This window comes from Gadus chalcogrammus, chromosome 16 (genome assembly GCF_026213295.1).
Source record: "Gadus chalcogrammus isolate NIFS_2021 chromosome 16, NIFS_Gcha_1.0, whole genome shotgun sequence".
NCBI lineage: Eukaryota > Metazoa > Chordata > Actinopteri > Gadiformes > Gadidae > Gadus > Gadus chalcogrammus.
The window spans coordinates 7,786,723-7,806,968 of record NC_079427.1 but is presented as its reverse complement, the minus strand read 5'-3'; the positions used below and the strand labels follow the sequence as shown (position 1 = coordinate 7,806,968).

Genomic DNA, 20,246 nt, shown 5'->3' with positions numbered 1-20,246 from the left:
GAGACAGATAGATGGATATAAAGACAGATGGACAGGGAAACAGACAAGACACATTAAGACAGGTGACCAGGCAGACAGACAGGGTACCTGGGTAGCAGCCTGTGTGTGGGCAGGGCCCCCAGCCTCTGGTCTTTGCGGGCCTGCTCGTACAGCTCCTTCAGTAGGTGGGAGTGGAGCTGGGAGGATTTACCTTAAAGAGGCAGTGTGTAGGCTTTAGTGGCATCTAGTGGTGAGGTCGCAAATTGCAACCAATACAATATCCCATCCTCACCCTGCCCTTTCTAACAACCTATGAGATGCTATGGTGGCCTACACTGGCCTGTAATGCCAAAAGCATGTTATCGTCTATGAAAGCATCGACTAGCGTCAAGTGATTGGGTTCCTTGATGTATTTATCTTACTTGTAAACTCTATAGGTCAGAGTTTACAAGTAAGATAGCGATTATGATCATTAATTAAAAACACATTTCCACTCTAGTGCTTTTTGTCAGTTCTGGGCTACTGTAGAAACGTGGCGGAGCTACATGGCAGGTTCCATGGAAGAGGACTCAAGCCCTATTTACCTTTAAAGGCACCCAGTGCAACTTTCGAAGCTTAAAAATAAACATTCAATTTCTAGTCTTTTTTACACGTAGTAAGTTTCAATAACTCCATACCATTACATACCGACAATTAAGCAGCAAAGATGAGACGTCGGTTGTGTGGTGAGAACTGATACAAAATCGATAACAACAACAATGCCGCCATTTTCTTTATTTTTTGTAACCTACAATAAATAAAGCAGGCTTCCAGTCAATGGAAAAATGGCTTCTCCCCACCGGCGATTGTTGTTGTTTACGATTTTCTATCAGTTCTCACCACACAACGACGTCTCATCTTTGCTCCTTGAATGTCGATATGTAATGGTATGGAGTTATTGAAACTTACTACGTGTAAAAAAGACTAGAAATTGAATGTTTATTTTTCATTGAATGTTTACATAAAGTTGCACTGGGTGCCTTTAAAGGGATAATTCTAAGGTAACAAAGACACAACAATGGTTATTTTCTTGGGATGATACAATAATTAAAATATACTTATGAATGTTATAATAAATTTCTGCCAAGTCCGTTCCACTAGAATATCTTCTACACATTGCACCTTAAAGTACTGATCACACAAATAGCTAATTGGCAATAAACAGTAGAACCACCCCTACACACAAGGCTGTTCTCCACCGAAACCACAGAAATAATAGTATTTATTTAAGTCATGATTACAGGAATGGTGGAGAATGGATGTGTTGTATTGGGTAAGATGGTTGGGAATGTTGATGATAGCCTGCTGGGAAAGTGAGTCTTTTAAAGAGGGCAGCAAACACCTGAAAGGTATATACCTGAGACAGACATGAGGACGTTGCTTATGGTGTAGAGCCAGGTGCATCTCCCTGGGAACAGCTAGGCGAGACACAAAAGAGAGACTGTTGGTTCTCCCGTTCTACGACTGCTTCAAAATGACAATATAACCTAACATGACATAACGTAAAGCGACAAAACAACATGTAATGTCACATAATATGCTGCAATGCAACGTTATATGTAAAGTAAAATGAGGTTTCTAAAGTTTATTCTTCTTCTATTATTAATATCCAGTAAAACCTCACCAGCTCCATGGTTGCCTCGGAGCTGTGGAGGTTGAGGGTGTATATGCCCTCCTCGGCCCCCAGGATCAGGTGTTGTTCTGGGGCAGGGAGAGAGAGAGAGAGGCCAGGCTTCAGAGTGAGTCCACTTCCACCGAGGCCCGTACACCGTGTGTGAGAGAGCATTACAGCCAGTGGACAGGGGTGTGAGATTGACCTCTGGTACTTGGGTTTTCCCAGGCCGTGGAGCAGTTCACATGCAGAGGACAGCCGTGGAACACCTTCTTAAAGTACACCTGGGACGCCACAGGGGGCAGCAGAGAGGGGAGGGGGTCATCAGCCGGTCAACCATGAGACTACAGACAAATGTGAGGCGTAAAGGAGGTACACTCACAGGGGGCTTCTTCGAGACCGGACTGACGGACTCTGATAGCTTCTGGACGTGAGGTCATCAAAGATGGACGGGTAAGATGGGAGACATGAAGGACACAGAGGGATGATGTTAATTAAAATAATGATGTTGTTTACTACTTTCACTGATGCCTTACACAGTGAAACACTAATTGTAGTATTGTACATTAAAAGCGTTCACCTGAAGATACACCTTTTATTTGTATCTTTAATTAAACTAATTGTAGTATTGTACAATAAAAGCGTTCACCTGAAGATACACATTCTATTTGTGTCTTTAATTAAACTAATTGTTGTATTGCACAATAAAAGCGTTCACCTGAAGATACATATTCTATTTGTATCTTTAATTATATAATTGTAGTATTGCACAATAAAAGCGTTCATCTGAAGATACACCTTTTATTTGTATCTTTAATTAAACTAATTGTAGTATTGCACAGTAAAAGCGTTCACCTGAAGATACACATTCTATTGCACAATAAAAGCGTTCACCTGAAGATACACATTCTATTTGCATCTTTAATTAAACTAATTGTGGTATTGCACAATAAAAGCGTTCACCTGAAGATACACATTCTATTTTGTATCTTTAATTAAACTATTTGCAGTATTGCACACTAAAAGCGTTCACCTGAAGATACACATTCTATTTGTATCTGTGATTGACCTGAACTGTCGTCACCTTGGTTTTCTGCCTCCTGTGAGGGTCTTTCGGAGGCAGCTGCGGAGGGGTGAGTTCAGTCTGGCTCTCTGTTAGACACACACATGCACACACACACACACACACACACACACACACACACACACACACACACACACACACACACACACACACACACACACACACACACACACACACACACACACACACACATTGATAAATGAGTGGATCTATACTCTGCTATTGTCTGATAGCACCTTGGATCAAGCTCTTTTTCTTTTGCAGCACTTTCAATTATTATTTCACTACGGAATGGGGCAAAGTACAGTTAAGCATAGTTTAGTGTATTCATCCTATTAGATAGCATAGCACGTAGGAAAGCATAGCATGGTATAGTATACTAGTGTATCCGTCATATGACATAGCACAGCGCATAGCATAGCATAGTAAAGCAGTGTATTTATGACGCATTTTGTCGACGTGACGCAGGGTGTATGACTGCTGGGTCGAGACCCACTTGGGCGTTGCTGTATGGTGGAGTTTGGGCGGGGCGCAGGGAGGGGTTGAGTGACAGTCCCACTGTCGGTCCTGGCCACAGGGCCGCGGGTGGGGTAGGACGGCCGCTCGGGTGGGGGTTGAGTCCCACTGGAGGTCCTGGCCACGGGGCAACGGGTGAAGTACGAGGGCCGCTCTTCCTCCCCCCCTGTCACACTTTCTTCTGAGCTGGTGCGTGCCTGGGGCTGCAGGCAAACACACACACACACATGAATACAAACATACACACACACACACACACAAACACACACACACACACACACACACATGAATACAAACATACACACACACACACACACACACACACACACACACACACACACATGAATACAAACACACACACACACACACACACACACACACACACACACACACACACACACACACACACACACACATAATCACACACATAAACACATATACACATCCACACACACACATGCACATAGATGTGTGTGTGTGTGTGTAACATGTAGGGGTTAGGTTTAGGGTTAGGGTTATGCACACATTAACCCTAACCCTAAAGCTGTATGTAACTTTGTAGAGTTACACACAAAAACACACTCTCATGCCGACACACATACACACAACCACACAGAACACACACTAAGGAGAAACCATGAAGAGTTATTTTGACTGAGACCTCCTCGACATCCAGTTCCAGTACGGCTCACCTTCGGAGGTAGAGGAGGAGGGGTTTCGTCAAATGGCATGGTCTGGCTCCTGTCGGAAAAACAATGCATTGGCTGTGATTGGTGCATCCGTGTTGACGGTGAACATTCCTCTAAGCTGATTGGACGTGCTGTGTTTGAAGGCAGGTTTGATTACCTCCTCGATTGTAGCGTGGGGCTGAGGAGAGGCAGGGATGGAGGGACAGACAGACAGACAGACAGACAGGCAGACAGGCAGACAGACAGGCAGACAGGCAGACAGACAGTCATACAGACAGACAGACAGACAGACAGGCAGGCAGGCAGACAGGCAGGCAGGCAGGCAGACAGACAGACAGACAGGCAGAGAGACAGACAGGCAGACAGACAGACAGACAGACAGACAGACAGACAGACAGACAGACAGACAGACAGACAGACAGTGAGACAGACAGACAGACAGACAGGCAGAGAGACAGACAGGCAGAGAGAGGGATAGAGAGGGAGAGGGAGTGCTGGTCAGGTCAGGTTAAAACTGGAGGAGATTTAGTTAAAGGTTCAACTTCAAGATTTAATGAAGACATGCGCTAGTATACTCACACATCCACGTCATCATAGTCATCGTCTGATTCCATGTTGTCGTCCCTTTTGTGGGTGGGGGGGAAGAGGTGGGAGAGAGAAAGAGAGAGACAGATTACCAAACAGATGCAGAATAACACCAGTGTTGCGAAAAGGCAAGAGGAGGAGAAAGCTTGGTTTAGTATATGCTCCTGGGATTGGCTGGGAGAGGAAGGGTGTCCTCACCTGATTGGACTTTTACCACCAATTTTAGGGAACGATGGCCCCAACTGTAACTAAAGGAAAAGAGAGTATTAGTTAATGTAGGCACGCTCATTACCTCCCACAAGCCCAAGGGGTTGCCCTCGCAGTATAACGGCAGTTTCTGTTCTGTCGTGTAGGAGTGCTGGGTTCAAATCCTGCCGGTTGGATGTGACCCATTGAACCAAATCTGGATGTTTTCTGTGTGTTCCATCCACTTTACCAGTTACTCACTAGAACCCACGTAGACCAGTTCAACCCTTGTAGAAACATACCGTTTTTTCCACCGGCCTCGTGGTGTAAATCTGATTCACTGGGGGCACAAAAAACATGTTTCCATTTAGCACTCATCAATAGTTTAAACCAGCTTGTATCCATAACACTTCTATGTTCATATGCATTTACGACTGTGTAAGCAATGAGAAGGGGAGGATGAGATTGATTATTTGCTTTTTGATGAACATTATTCACTTTAAAGCCCACTGGTAACACATGTATTAACTTAGGCTGAGTTGAGGTTGGTGTACATACTGCTGGCCCCGGAGTCGGTCCTCTCGGCCTGGTTGTGTCGGTTAATGGACTGGATTCTTCTCAGGTGACCAGGAACCGCCACCTAGAAACCCACCACAGCTGTCTGTCTGTCTGTCTGTCTGTCTGTTCCATCTCACACACACATCCTATCCCTACTTACATATCTCACACAACGTGTCGACGTTACAGAGATTCGATGTCTTCTCATGGTTGTCAAGTAACCTTCGTGCCAGTAAAGTATTTGAATCGTCATTTTGAGAGAGATAAGCAGAGAAAGGTGAGAGGGAGACAGGGGAGAGACAGAGGGACGACCTTAGAGAGATACAGAGAGAAAACGGGGGAGGGACACAGGGTTTGCGTCGGTGAGGCCCTTTGCCCTACCTCCATGTCGTCCTCCTCTGATGACACACAGCTCCTGAGCTTCTCCGGGTTCCTGAGCCGGTCCAGGAGCTCCATGGTCAGCTGCTGCCTCAGGCCCTGCTGGGTCACGAACATGTGCTGCAGGGGGGGGAGAAGGGAGCAGGCACTGGGTCCGCAGAACCGGGGAACACCCACTCTGAACGCTAAGAGCCGGGTCCGTCTTAGGGGTGAGGGCCTAAGGGGGTGCTGGTCTACAGCTACATTGGCCTCTGATGTGGATGTTCATGCTGATATACTGACACTCTGTGCTGACAGAGGTTTTTTTAAAAGGGGAGACGGTTTGACGTCTTTGAAGAAGCCACGTCGTCCTTTGTATGACAGGGTTTGATTCTACGGCGCCGCTATACTGGCCAATATTGGTAGATCTGCCAGAATACATCACATCGTTAATTTGGTGCTATTTCATAAAATACATGTGTCCGTCCCACGTGGCTACGTTCACATGTGAAAACACCCCCGGTCGATGACATCAAAACAACGTTTTGATCATGGGGAATATAGTGACCTTTGTCGGTATCGGCCAATCAGTGTCCTACCCCGCAGCCCTCCCCTCCTGGTGAGCCCTCAGCCCCAGACTCACCGACAGCATCTTGAAGGCACTCGGCCTCTTCTTGGGGTTCCTCACCAGCATGGCCTTCACAAAGCTGTAGAACGCAGAGGACCTGGGGGGGGGGGGGGGGGGGGGGGGGAGAGAGAGAGAGAGTGGGAGAAAGAGAGGGAGGAAGAGGAGAGAGGGAGAGAGGGGAGAGAGGAGAGAGAGGAGAGAGAGGGAGAGAGAGAGATGGAGGAGAAAAATAAAGGTTTGTTCCTTGCTCTTTTAAATCGGAGAACGTTTTTCTCTTGCTCTATTTGGTTATCGTGGTGTTCCTCACCATTTGGACTTGTCCTTTAATTTGGGAGGCTGGTAGCCACTTTTAGACATGAGGAACAGGACCCTGGGAAGGAATAGACGTCTGTTAGTGGGACTGTGTGTGTGAGTGTGTGTGTATCTGAATGAATGTGTACGTGTGAGTGTGTACTACCTTTAGTGGGTGTAACTGTATGTGTGTGTGTGTGTGAGAGAGTTTGTACCTACCGTTTTGGGTGTGACTGAATGTGTGTGTGTGTGCGTGTGCGTGTGTGTGTGTGTGTGTGCGTGTGTGTGTGTGTGTGTGTGTGTGTGTGTGTGTGTGTGTGTGTGTGTGTGTGTGTGTGTGTGTGTGTGTGTGTGTGTGTGTGTGTGTGTGTGTGTGTGTGTGTGTGTGTGTGCCTACCGTAGTGGATGTACATCAAACAAGGGTGGTTGCATCTCCACCAGCTCTATGGCTGTGATGCCGACCGACCAGATGTCACACAGCTCATTGTAGCCTCCCTTTATCTCCACAGCCGCCACCTCTGGCGCCATCCTGTGGACAGGAAGAGCATTAACACTGCCCTGGTCAGGGCTTCCTGTCCCCTCGTTCAGTTCCTATCCATGCCAAGAATGAATGCAATTCAAGCGTCCTTCAGCGGTAAAAGCATTGACCCAAGGCCAACAAATTGACAAAATCCTGGCCATGGTGTACTGTGCAGGCATTTAGCAGTTATAACATACAGTTCATTTAATTCATTCATTAATTTCAGTCGATATAGTTACAATCACAGCTCCATGAGTCCATGACTATAACAAGTTTAAGACATTTTACATTTTACATTCTGGTCCTAGCTAGTTAAATAGGAACTGAACTTTTGACCTCACCAATATGGCGTCCCAATGAAGGACATCCTGCGAGCTAGAGTCGCTGTAATCTGGGCAGAAATCCCAAAGTCCGCTAGAGAATGGTGATAACAAACACAAGAACACTTGATTCAGTCGATGGTGCGAGAGGCTCTCCAATGAGTCTTATGATACTTTGTGCTCTGAAGGAAATATACTACTTGTTGTGACTGGAAGGCCAGCTGCATAGCAAAGGTAAGTTTAGATTGCTTTTATTTTCTGGTCTTCGCCAGGCGGACTCCTTACCTAGCTTCACCTCTCCCTGGTCATTGAGGAGGATGTTGGCGCCCTGAGGAATAATGGTGGACAGTTACAAGAATTCAATAACAGACCAAATAGGGAGGTTTGCTTTTAGCTTACGGTCAGTCTCTAACGGCGATAGCGCATAACAGTAATTGATGTCACAACACAAGCCTCATGATTTCTGAATTAAAAGAAAAATAATTCATTTCAGAATAAGAGCCCCCACATTGTACAGTTCAACAAGGAAAGCTTTGACCTTGATGTCCCTGTGAATCTTCTTCTGTCCATGGAGGTAGTCCAGGCCCTGTTATAGAAACACCCATCACAAGATAACGCCATGTTAACATCCACATCAATCTAGTCCAGGCCCTGGTATAGAAACACCCATCACAACATAACGCCATGTTAACATCAACATCAATCTAGTCCAGGCCCTGGTATAGAAACACCCATCACATCATAACCCCATGTTACAGTTTTTCTCCATTGTATACACACAAAAAACGGAACTATGCACACAATTCTGAAAACTTGATGAAGCTCATGTATCAACTACAAGACTCCAGACATAATTACATCGCCGGAAAGACATTTTCTAACTGTTGTGTTTTTCATTTTTACTTATCAGTGCAATTACTGTACTGTGAGGTTCGCCAAAATAGGTAACATTGGTGTATTCTCAGAACTCCAACAATGTTGCAGTATCAACTTATCAACAGTATGACTCTGGGAAAATTGGTGTGAGAGAGAGAGAGAGAATTGGAGAGGGATTGTGAGTTTAGCCCATTGGAGCTTATTGGATAAGACAAATATGCATTGTATCCTATTCTGATACAATTGTGTCAATGCAATATGATATATTGACAGTATCATATTACAAAATGGCAATAGTCTTTATACTGTATGTACCACCAAATTGCAACTTCAAAAAAGGAAGCTATTTCTAAACAATTGTATACATTTGAATATATAACATGGCCTTATGAAGCCAAAACATATGTCAACAGTATTTTGATGGAAGTGTTTTAAATGTATCACAACAGTGTTTAATTTATGCTTTAGTTTCAAAAAACGTGTTTAAATGATTGAGAAAAACTGTAACATCAACATGGATCTAGTCAAGGCCCTGTTGTAGAAACACCCTTCACCACACAACCCCATGTTAACATCAACACGGAGGTAGGCAAGCCCTGTTATAGAAAACATAACCCGTGTTAACGTCAACATGGAGGTAGTTCCTGTTATAGAAACACCCATCACAACATAACCCCATGTTAACATCAACATGGAGGTAGTCAAGCCCTGTTATAGAAAACATAACCCATGTTAACGTCAACATGGAGGTAGTTCCTGTTATAGAAACACCCATCACAACACAACCCCATGTTAACATCAACATGGTCAACCCGACAGCAGGGCTACTAATGAGTCAACCAGGTGAGGCAGCAGAGGTGGTCCCACCTGCAGCATCTCTCTGCAGATGTAGGCTATCTGGAGCTCTGTCATAGGACCAGTCACTGAGAGAGAGCGAGAGAGAGAAAGTGAGAGAGAGAGAGTGAGAGAGAGGGGGGGGGGGGAGAGAGAAGGAGAGGGGGGGGGAGAGAGAGGGGGGAGAGAGAGGGAGAGAGAGAGAGAGAGAGAGAGAGGGGGGGGGGGGGGGGAGGGAGAGAGAGGGAGGGAGAGGGAGAGAGAGAGAGAGAGAGAGAGAGCGAGAGAGGGGGGGAGAGAGGGGGGGAGAGAGAGGGAGAGAGGGAGGGACAGAAAAAGTGTTGGAGGAAGAGGAAGAGAGCGTGTTAGAGAAAGACATAGTGTTAGAGAGAGAGAGAGAGCGATAGTGTTAAAGAGAGAGAGTTAGAGGGAGAGAGGGAGGAAGAGGAAGAGAAACAGAACAGAACATCGTTAACGTGAGGTGGCGGTGAGAAACAAACACATTAATCTCTTAACATCAGAGAGTAGAGTACCCTCCCGTTTTACAACAGACACGAGCACTTGTCTGTTTTTAGTCACGGCTCTAGATAGCCCCGCCCACAGACACACACCGTGGTAGACATCCTGGAGGGAGCCCCCGCCGCAGAACTCCATGCAGATCCACAGCTTGTTGGCCCTGCGGACAGACAGACGGCGCTCTGTGAGACTGTACTGGGCAGCAAGAACACGGCACAGACAGAGCACAGACGCCTTCCTGAACCCAGTCCGTCACACGGAGAGAGGCTCATTTGCATATGGAATGTAGAATGCATGGTGCATTCTACATTCCGCTGTTTGCTAGAGTTAAAGAAATTTGATTAGTTGTGGTGAGAGGTGACTTGATTTAGGCAACTTTCTGATTAACGAGAAATCACGTAATGGTATCTTAGGTCATTTGGCCGGTGCTATTATCGAAATTGAATTGGGTTCAGAAAGATGTCATTTCGGAGCAGGAAGGAAGTCGGGGCATCCTGCTCGGGGATCAGTGATCGTGCTCTTAGCCAGAGTCCTATCATGCCACTTGCCTTTAGGCATTATACAGTTAACTTGCAGGATGATACATGATTCATTCTGATAACTGAGGGGGGAAGAGAGTGAGAGGGAGAGTGGGAGAGAGAGAGAGAGAGAGAGAGAGAGAGAGAGAGAGAGAGAGAGAGAGAGAGAGAGAGAGAGAGAGAGAGAGAGAGGGAGAGAGAATTGGTGTGAGAGAGAGAGAGAATTGGAGAGAGAGAGAGAGAGAGAGAGAGAGAGAGAGAGAGAGAGAGAGAGAGAGAGAGAGAGTGTGTGGGAGGGAGGGAGAAAGAGAGCAAGTGAGAGCGACAGAGAGAGTGCAAGATGAGAGAGAGATGGAGCAAAGCTCACCATATGTAGCTGCCGTAGTAGGCCACTATGTTGTTGTGTTTGCAGCTCTTCACGATGACAATCTCCTGCTGGATGATGGAGAAGTCATCCTCTGAGAGAGAGAGAGAGAGAGAGAGAGAGAGAGAGAGAGAGAGAGAGAGAGAGAGAGAGAGAGAGAGAGAGAGAGAGAGATTAGTGAGCGGCAGAGAGAAGGGTGGTGGAGTACAAGGCAAATAGGCAGAGAGTGAGGGGGAGTGAGACATGAGGGAGGCACAGGGAAGTGAGTACAGAGAAACATGTGACTGCATTGAGATGTAGTTCATCATAGTAACGGAAGTGATCCTATTGGTCATCTCACCTGGTTCCATCGTGACCACCTTCATTGCTGCCAGCTCACCGTTCTGTTTGCAACGAGCCTGTAGAGAACACACGCACACACGCGCGCACACACGCGCACACACACGCGCAATTGTATTATTTTGTATAGTTGTGAAAATGGTCACTTTAATTGCTGTGCACATCGCAGGGACATACAACACAATTTTTTTACATGGGTTAAAATGACAAACATGTCCATGATCACGTCATGGACATTTTGCATGCACAAATGCAACCCTCTATGTTGACTCTGACTGCTTTCACACTACTGTACCCACCTCCCTCCCTCCCTCTCCCCGCACCCTCTGTCTCTGACCTTTAGATGTGTGACGGTTGGATGAATAGAAGACTTGACTAACAGCAGACAACTCAATGCTACGTGCAGACCTTGAACCCAGCCACAGAACTGTGGGCTCAGCATGTGTTCGAGTGAGATGAGTCATGTTGTGTAGATTATTGGATATTGTGTGGTAGGGTTAGGGTCAGTTAGTTATCTTAATGAGCCACGGCAAAGACGATTTTCTATCAGCTCGTTGATTGAAGATAAAGTCCAAATATTAGGGCCATATTCATAGCGAATTTTGGACTTCAAATCTGTACAAATATTAGGCAGAAGGCATACGTCTGGAGTAAATCAACACCACCCTGCACCCCACTGTCTTAAATAAGATGAGCTAGTTGCTAAGGAATTATGTTTAATCTAATAATGGTATAAATAGACAGAGTTTAATCTGAACCGTTTTTTTTGTTTATTTTTAATTTATTTATTGTGGAAACGTATTTGACTGCTTTGAAAAAATAGTAAAAGACTGTTTTTGTGTATTTACATTTTCTAAACATGTCACTTCTTTAACCAATTCCTCAAATCATGGAGCTTAATGCATAGCACTGACTCTTCTTTGACCGGAAGTTAATTAGTTGAGAAACAAATGAGGCAGACAATAAACTTAGACTTTGTGTTATATTTAAAACAGGGAACCGTTGCATTACAGGCAAAAATCATTGAATGATGATAATTCCCGCAAACATAACCAACTGGAAACAACTTGTTCATTACATTCTGATATTATAAGTCAACTCTTTCTGTCTCCGATGGCTTTTTATGTGTGGGAGGACCGCTGCTGTAAATAACAACAGACAATGGAAACTCCATTTTGGCTGTGTGTGTGTGTGTGTGTGTTTGTGTGTGTGTGTGTGTGTGTGTGTGTGTGTGTGTGTGTGTGTGTGTGTGTGTGTGTGTGTGTGTGTGTGTGTGTGTGTGTGTGTGTGTGTGTGTGTGTGTGTGTGTGTGTGTGTGTGTGTGTGAGTGTGTGTGTGTGTGTGTGTGTATGTGGTGTGTGTTTGTGTGTGTATCTCTGACCGTGTGCATAAATGTGTCTTTAAGTATGTGTCATTATAAGTGTGTGTATGTATGTTTGCGTGAGCGTGTGTGTGTGAGTATGCAAGTATGCGTGTGTGTGTGCGTGGTCGGAAGGTCACTAAAAGGAAAGACCATCTCAAGCTGTACAATTACACAATAACTGATCTACAGTAACAAGTCAAACACATTCCCCGCAATGGATATGCAATGTAGATAAACGTCAACCGTTGCTATGGTCCCGCTACCACATCGGCTCACCGTAGACTTTTGTAAAGAGATGCACAGACACACTACCATGTACTATCTCATGCACACACACACACACACACACACACACACACACACACACACACACACACACACACACACACACACACACACACACACACACACACACACACACACACACACACACACACACACACACACACACACACACACATCGTGACCAAACTCCCATCATGACACACACTGAACAGATGCCGAAAGGAATACCGAATAACCTTAAGACAGACCTGATTACATTTTGATGCCATATTGCAGGTTGTCTTAAAGTTTTTGGTGATTGGGTCAAGGTTGAAAATGCACGCTCCCTAATACAATAAAGCACCACACACTCAGTCTTAACATGAACATACCCTTCGTACAAAGACATAAATCCTTTCTACAGGAGCAGCCTACAGAGCATTCTGACCGACTGTGCTGCTGTTTGGTACTAATGCTGCAGCGCGGATGATGTGAAGGACAACAGGACATTGTCGTCCAAAGCGATTTGGAAACAGGTCACTAAGGAGCGGATAGGAGTTGCCGAACCTTCTACAGGTAGATGGGTCTGCTGGGGGAGGAAGACTTGTCTAACCAAGTCTTCATTTAATCGGGGAACAGCATGTCTCTGTAGATAACAGCCACAGCAGGAAACACACCGTGGTCCATCTGATAACATCGACAATAGATTGATGCATGTAAGAGGGAAAAACCCAGTTCCCTCTGATTGCAAGACGGTGCTTTTATAGTTGATGAGGCTGCAATGACTGTTGATGAACAATGTATAAAAATATTGATTGAGAGATTGATTGGTAAATTGTCACTTGAACTGTGCATACTGTATTTTGAACATATACACTGCACATTGAAATACAAATCAGTTAGACTTCAGATGACAATAATTAAGCCAATTTTCTCCAAATCAAAGGATGAACACATCTGTCATAATCTGAGCCCTCCTCTGTATTCTAACACCTTTCTGTGAGTAACAGCTCATGTAGGAGTTAGAGTTAGATTAACAATGCTCTTAACAAAGTGTTGCGTTGCACATTGCAATATGTCTCCAACCGATTAGTTACGCACAGATGCACACACACTTTAATGCACTAGAACGCACGCACACACACAAATTAATCAAGACACACAGATCCACTTAAAAATGCATAATAACTTACAGAGATACACACATCATCACACAGATGTACTCCCCAAGACAAACATGCGCACACATGCACATTATGTAGTTGGTCTAGGTTAGGTTCACCCCATGTTCATGTGGGTCTCCTGTTGTCCTGTTTCCTCATACGCCACAAAGACATGCAAGCTAACCCACCTGCCCTCTCTGTAACCAAGGCAGGGGCGCTACACCTTGAGCTGGTTTCCAGGGGCCGCACTCGGGGGCGGACGGCCCACATCTCCGAGCGACGAGTGTAGGACGGGTGAAATGCCTTTCCGAATTAGCACATTAGAACCCACAAGCACATGCTGGCATTCTGGGCCGATGCTTTTAGTTCAAGCCCAGTTTCTCTTCCTCTTTCATCGTTAAATTTAACCTCAATGGTAACAAAGCAGGCATTTGAACACTAACAACCTACCACAAGCACACACACATACAACGGTACATACACACACACAAAAACACATACTCACAGACAATTAATTTCAGCATTCCTTAGATACTCCTCCTCTGGCCTGTGATTATCTGCTATTTGCCCTGGCTGAACAAGTAAAACCGGCGACGGGACTGTGACTGAGTATCTTAGGCAGAAGAACAATAGATTGGAGTCGCCTATTTAATACTGACTCACCTACATACTTGAGACTTTCAATCTCTCTCTGTCTTGACTTTAACCCCGGTTGCGACAGTATCAATACTAATCTATCAATAATAAATGTTATAGCTCTTTATTAATCCCAGATAGGATTCTAACAACGAAGCAAGACGTATATGTATATGTATGTTGTCTTACATTATGAGAATAAACTTTCAATAAAACAATGATGAGACAACAGATGGGTGTATGTAGCTCAAGGGGATTGTATTCGTTCTTTCTTTACAGTTTGATCTGGCGTCGTAAAGTAAAGAAATATGTGTTTTTATGTGACATCACTGTGGCCTCCTTCTGCTCCAACAGAAAACAGGCCTGTAAAATCTGCAAAATTGTTTTTTACAGATTACTAGAGATACTTTGATGCACACTCATGCACACAAGAGAGAGAGACGTGCACACACACACACACACACACACACACACACACACACACACCACACACACACACACACACACACACACACACACACACACACACACACACACACACACACACACACACACACACACACACACACACATACACACACACACACACACATATGTTATGTTTCAACTTCAGAAGAAGTTGAAACAAGAACATTTAAATCAAACACAATCTGAGGGTTTATGTGTGTTAACAACCTGGGGACCTGGGGATACATATTTTTGAGAATAGAGCCGCGAACAAACTGCCATAGTGCCCACCAAAGTACACCTATATAGTATTTCTTTGTCTATGTACGATAAATTCACACCAGAACCCCATCGGCCTCGCAGTTTCCTACCTGCTTCTTACTACTGCAGACCTAGGGGGAGACAACTCTGTCTAAACAGAGAATGAGTGGTATCTATTGGGAACGCTTTGAAACGAATGAGGGTTGACTGCGTTTGAGTTAGTCTATTGTTTCGAGTAGGGTAGTACTTGGGCCTACTTTGTTTTTTGCCTTCGCTGCTCCGTTGCGGACAACTGCTTCGAGAAGCCCCATCGTCAGCAGGTAAACACTAAAGCTATACAAGGGGTCGGCAACCTTTTCTTTGTAAAGGACCATTTTTGGTTAGAAATGGGGTGTGGATCGATTTCTGAGGGCCTCATATTTGTTATAATAGGTTATTTAGCTACTTTACCAATTAAATATCCTGTATAGCCATATACAACAATTTGAGTTTATGCAATGAATACATGCAATTGCAATAAAACGTAGGCTACAAAACAAGCATTTGAGTGGATGTTACATCTAACAAGAAATGAGGGAGGAATGCAGGAAAAATCAACTATCAGGTTTTACGGTGAAATTTAGTAGGCTTAGCTCTTCGGTTTCAGTTCATTCAGTTTGTGAAAATGAAATGAATATCATTGCATCATAGAAAATATCAGCCTAACCTTGCTTTAATATAACAACACTAGTAAACAGTAGTCTTGTTGCATTGATTCCCAGCAACACTTGGGGCCTGCATGAGCAAAAAACATATTAACTCAGGGTTACAACTTGCTCTGATGAATGAGATAATCAAACACCCCCTAACTTTCTCATGCAGTTTCATGGGATTTTTGTTGTCTGAACAAAAATGAATATAAGGGATGTATGATGTTGTTTTCAGCTTATATGTGTTTTGCCTTCTTTGGTACCATAGTCAGACGATTTTAGCAAGTTACCCGCTCAAAAAGTGTGCCAGGATAGTCTCGCGATGCACATTTCATGCTGAAAAAACATTTTTCCCATATACAAGCAATATATTTTTACAAATTGATATGTATGGTTGACTTTTGGCCTGCAACAATCATAGGAAAATGTATCCAATGTGTGTTATCCTTGAGTTCTAAAATAAAGAAAATATATATATATTGTTGGCCAAAAAGCCGTAAGGGCTGCGCAAAAGGGCCTCATGTTGCCCGCGGGACGCAGGTTGCCAACCCCTGCCCTAGACAAATGACTGCATGATCGACGTCAAAACACAATGAATGCCTCCATTTTGAACGTTTAGACAATTTGCTTGTTCATTGTCTAATGATTAACAATTTAATGATTTGTGATTCTTGCGAGCCGTTCTTTGGTTTGAATGTGCCAAATGAAAGATTTTCCAATAAAACGTTTTTGTAATTGTTTCTGGTTTGCTAGATGAGTGATCTCTCAGTTAAAAATGCTGCAGTCTGCACCCATTGCAGAAGGTGTGTGTGAGTGTGTGTGAGTGTGTGTGAGTGTGTGTCGGTGTGTGTGTGTGTATGTTTGTGTGTGTGTGTGTGTGTGTGTGTGCGCGTGTGTGTGTGTGTGCGTGTGTGTGTGTGTGTGTGTGTGTGTGTGTGTGTGTGTGTGTGTGTGTGTGTGTGTGTGTGTGTGTGTGTGTGTGTGTGTGTGTGTGTGTGTGTGAACTACATGCAAATATCTTGAGGATGGTGTGAAAAACAGCCGTCAGCAGGGTCTATCCACTGTTCCTTTAGAGGAAGTTCTTTTCACCCCCCCCCCCCCCCACAACTCCATCTTCTCTCTGCTTTGCATCGGTCACAGACAGAGCACAGCAGCTACATAACCACACATGCACACAAAGTCAACAGCATCATCTCCCTCAGCCTCACAGTGTAGCATACCAATCCCCTCCGCTGGCTAGGTTAGTGGGGGTGGGGACCACATGGTTTCAACCTAGCTCAACGGAGGCAGAGCTGCCATGGCAACGCGAGGCTACCCCACTCTCAGCCAGGTCGTCTACCGTTTAAGGGCGCACCCACACTAGGCCATCTGTACCGTGCCCGAGTACGTTTGCCCCCTAAAGTCTAGATCGTTTGGCTAGTGTGAGCACGCCATCCGTACTCATGTACAGTTTAATCCCGTGGCCTCAGTACACTTCGGAGAGGTGTGCTCAGGACACGGTACAGATGCTAATGAGCCGACACGCACACATGCACGGGTACGCAACCTGAGCTGGTTGCGTATGTGCAAGAGGCAACCGTACTCAGGCCTTTGGCACTCCTTGGAGTAGAAGAAACTAGAATGTGCTGGGATGCCTACATTCGTGTCTGTAGGAACTGCACTGGACTTTGAATCTCATAATAATGATAATTTGTAAACCTTTTTAACAGAGCCTAACATTTTAACAACTTAGAGGAAATTAAAGAGAGCCATCTCCGAGTTATAAACGTGGAATTTGAGCCCAGAAACTCCACAGAAGGACATTTCTGCCACACACACACACCTTCCGTCTGTGTGTGGTTGTAGGCGTGGCTGCGATGTCAGACACAGACCCACAGACCCCTACAGCTGTGCGTGTGTGTGTGCACGTGTGTGTGTGTGTGTGTGTGTGTGTGTGTGTGTGTGTGTGTGTGTGTGTGTGTGTGTGTGTGTGTGTGTGTGTGTGTGTGTGTGTGTGTGTGTGTGTGTGTGTGTGTGTGTGTGTGTGTGTGTGTGTGTGTGTGTGTGTGTGTGTCTTACAAACTGCCAAAACTGATGTAGAGACCCTAGCCAGTCTAGCAGTACCCACAGGAAGGAAGTGGGAGTGGGGGGGTGGGCGGAGGGGGGGGGTGGATGGAGGGGGACTCAGAGAAGAGGTCACTGTGATGCTGTGTTCCTCAAGTATGCACTGTAAAAAAAAGAATCCCCCCTCGTTCACCTCTTCCGGAACAATCACTGTTTATGGTAGTGCAACTACAGCTAGCATCAGGGCTATTATCTGATACCTTGGAAACCCTTTCCAGGGTAGAGCTAAAACCTCACTGACCATAATCCTTGTGTATGTAAGACTTACATTCTTCATTCTTCAACATTATTCCAACTCGAAGATTTGACAAACACGAAGGTGTTTCCTTTGTTGGACAAACAACGTGTGGATTAATGCGCCATTCACCAAGTTAATATGTCCCCAAGACAGCACTGAGGAGCTTCTTATAAAAAGGATGGGACTGGAGTTGAAAATCAGTCCCATGGGTACTGAGTTTCCAAAGATTCTCTCAGGTCTCAAGAAGTGGTTATTATGTGTTGGTAAAATAATACAACGTATTTTCACACTGGGGCATTCAGGGGATTATCGCTAATTCTATGAACTTCAAAATCAGAAAGAATTCAACACTGAAAATGATCATCAGCCTGAATTCAGTGGATAAGCACATTTTTTACAAACATATTCAATTGCAGATACTATTTATAAAAAATGAAAGGTTGTGTTCGACAGTACACACATTAGTTTCCAGCCTTTACTCATAATATGGTTATTGGAATTGTGTAGTAATATTGCTGCTTTTAAAGCGACAAATAAGGTTCTACGACTGAAAGGATCAAGTGCAATCGACAGGACTTTATATAGATAAAATCTTGTTTGACATTTTATGATTCCTGTTTCACTATTGGTGAAAGTAAAGCTCTTCCGCTCGAGAAAGACAGATGTTCACATGCTGAAGGGCCTGTACATACAGACCCTGCATCTGGCAGCAGACAACCAAAAACCTCTGCAACCTCTTTTTATATCGCTTCAAAATGAAAACGTTGTCATAAGCATGTTATCTTTTTTTCAGATCTACACATTTCTCAAATTGCTGAGAACGTGTGAATCTGATGAGAAGCACTATTACATTGCGGAACATTGTTGCAAAAACGTTTTCCAAATTGCCTGACTTTCCCACCGTGTTTAGACTCAAATTGATACCACAACAAGAGAAGGTGGATGTGTCTGACCTTGTACACATCTCCATAGGTCCCTCCTCCAACCCTGACGAGAATATCAAAGTCCTCCTGGGGATCTGTCGTGGAGATGTCCAACGTCATCTTCTGCTGGGAATCCATCTTGTTTGATATCAACAGAAATGCTGCTTTGACATCTTTTTATGTCTACACACGCAGCCCCTCACACATGTCCCAACAAATAGTCAAACACACATACATAAATATACACAACCCACAAACACACACGCTGGCTGAACCGTCTCCTGTGCACACACACAGACACACACACACACACACACACACTCTCTCAGTGTCTACTGGCTCATGCTGAAAGGTAGCTGATCTCCCTCAAGCTTAGAGCTAGTGTCTTTTTCTCATTCAGTTTATCACTCACACACCTTCCTGTTTCTCACTCAAGCAACCCTCCCATCTGTCTCGCTCGCGCTCCCTCTCTCTCTCCCCTCCACTCACACACCCTCTCTCTCTCTGTCAAACAGGCTTTCGTTTCATTTAAACAATTTTTTTTCCTGTAGGCATGTGTGTGTGTTTGTGTGTGTGTGTATGTATGTATTTAGGTGTGTGTGTGTGTGTGTGTGTGTGTGTGTGTGTGTGTGTGTGTGTGTGTGTGTGTGTGTGTGTGTGTGTGTGTGTGTGTGTGTGTGTGTGTGTGTGTGTGTGTGTGTGTGTGTGTGTGTGTGTATGTGTCTGTGTGTGTGTGTGTGTATTTGTGTGTGTATGTATCTACGTATGTATGTAGGTATTTATGAAAGTGCATTTATGTGTGCTCTTCCTCTACCTATTCTGAATAAATACAACTTGACATATTTTGGCCTAACAAGTACACAATAAAAGTATCTTGATCATTATTGCTTTATAATGAAGCGTAAATGCAGTTGTTTCATCAGTTGGCCGAGGTCATAGGGAAGGCTCTGGTGTTGACGTGGGTTTTGAAGTCAGTCTGTTCCAGTTAAGTGCGTCTTTGTGGGTTTCCACTGCTGCATGGGGCTGCACACTGTGCAATCATGGTTGTAAGAAGGGGGGAGGGGATCTAGCTAGATAAGGCGGAGAAGATCAAGGAGAACAATACGTGTATATGTATGTTGCAGATCAGCAGAGTGTCTCATGCTTGTCGCTCCCTTTAACTTCCTGTAAACCGGTCTTACCACAACAAGAGCAATGAATAATGGGGCCACCAAAAGACATTACCGATGGTGTAGTGTATTCAGGGATACAGAATCACAGTACCGTAGCTAGCAATGTTTGTGATTTTCATCCAAGTGGCTGACAGATCGGCTTAAAATGGTGTGTTTGATGGCCCATAGAGCTACAA

General features: G+C 44.6%; 1 protein-coding gene across 2 annotated transcripts in view; it reads right to left on the bottom strand.

Moving 5' to 3' along the window:
- LOC130406222 (mitogen-activated protein kinase kinase kinase kinase 5-like) overlaps positions 1-19,333 on the bottom strand; it is a 26,773-nt gene extending 7,440 nt beyond the window's left edge. The window contains exons 1-25 of one of the 2 annotated variants that reach the window (XM_056611687.1): positions 18,929-19,333; positions 10,813-10,870; positions 10,476-10,566; positions 9,686-9,750; positions 9,108-9,163; positions 7,903-7,950; positions 7,650-7,692; positions 7,386-7,458; positions 6,922-7,053; positions 6,541-6,603; positions 6,249-6,330; positions 5,630-5,746; positions 5,249-5,330; positions 4,993-5,030; positions 4,703-4,752; positions 4,499-4,543; positions 4,077-4,097; positions 3,923-3,971; positions 3,211-3,433; positions 2,715-2,782; positions 2,013-2,054; positions 1,836-1,914; positions 1,643-1,719; positions 1,376-1,436; positions 88-190 (exon numbers count right to left, since the gene is read on the bottom strand). In XM_056611687.1, coding sequence (XP_056467662.1) covers positions 88-190; positions 1,376-1,436; positions 1,643-1,719; positions 1,836-1,914; positions 2,013-2,054; positions 2,715-2,782; positions 3,211-3,433; positions 3,923-3,971; positions 4,077-4,097; positions 4,499-4,543; positions 4,703-4,752; positions 4,993-5,030; positions 5,249-5,330; positions 5,630-5,746; positions 6,249-6,330; positions 6,541-6,603; positions 6,922-7,053; positions 7,386-7,458; positions 7,650-7,692; positions 7,903-7,950; positions 9,108-9,163; positions 9,686-9,750; positions 10,476-10,566; positions 10,813-10,870; positions 18,929-19,036 — 1,874 coding nt within the window. In that variant the 5' untranslated portion in view covers positions 19,037-19,333. The remainder of the gene's footprint in view (positions 1-87; positions 191-1,375; positions 1,437-1,642; positions 1,720-1,835; positions 1,915-2,012; positions 2,055-2,714; positions 2,783-3,210; positions 3,434-3,922; positions 3,972-4,076; positions 4,098-4,498; positions 4,544-4,702; positions 4,753-4,992; positions 5,031-5,248; positions 5,331-5,629; positions 5,747-6,248; positions 6,331-6,540; positions 6,604-6,921; positions 7,054-7,385; positions 7,459-7,649; positions 7,693-7,902; positions 7,951-9,107; positions 9,164-9,685; positions 9,751-10,475; positions 10,567-10,812; positions 10,871-18,928) is intronic. The other variant, XM_056611688.1, reaches the window with a different exon arrangement.
- Positions 19,334-20,246: the final 913 nt, after the last annotated feature.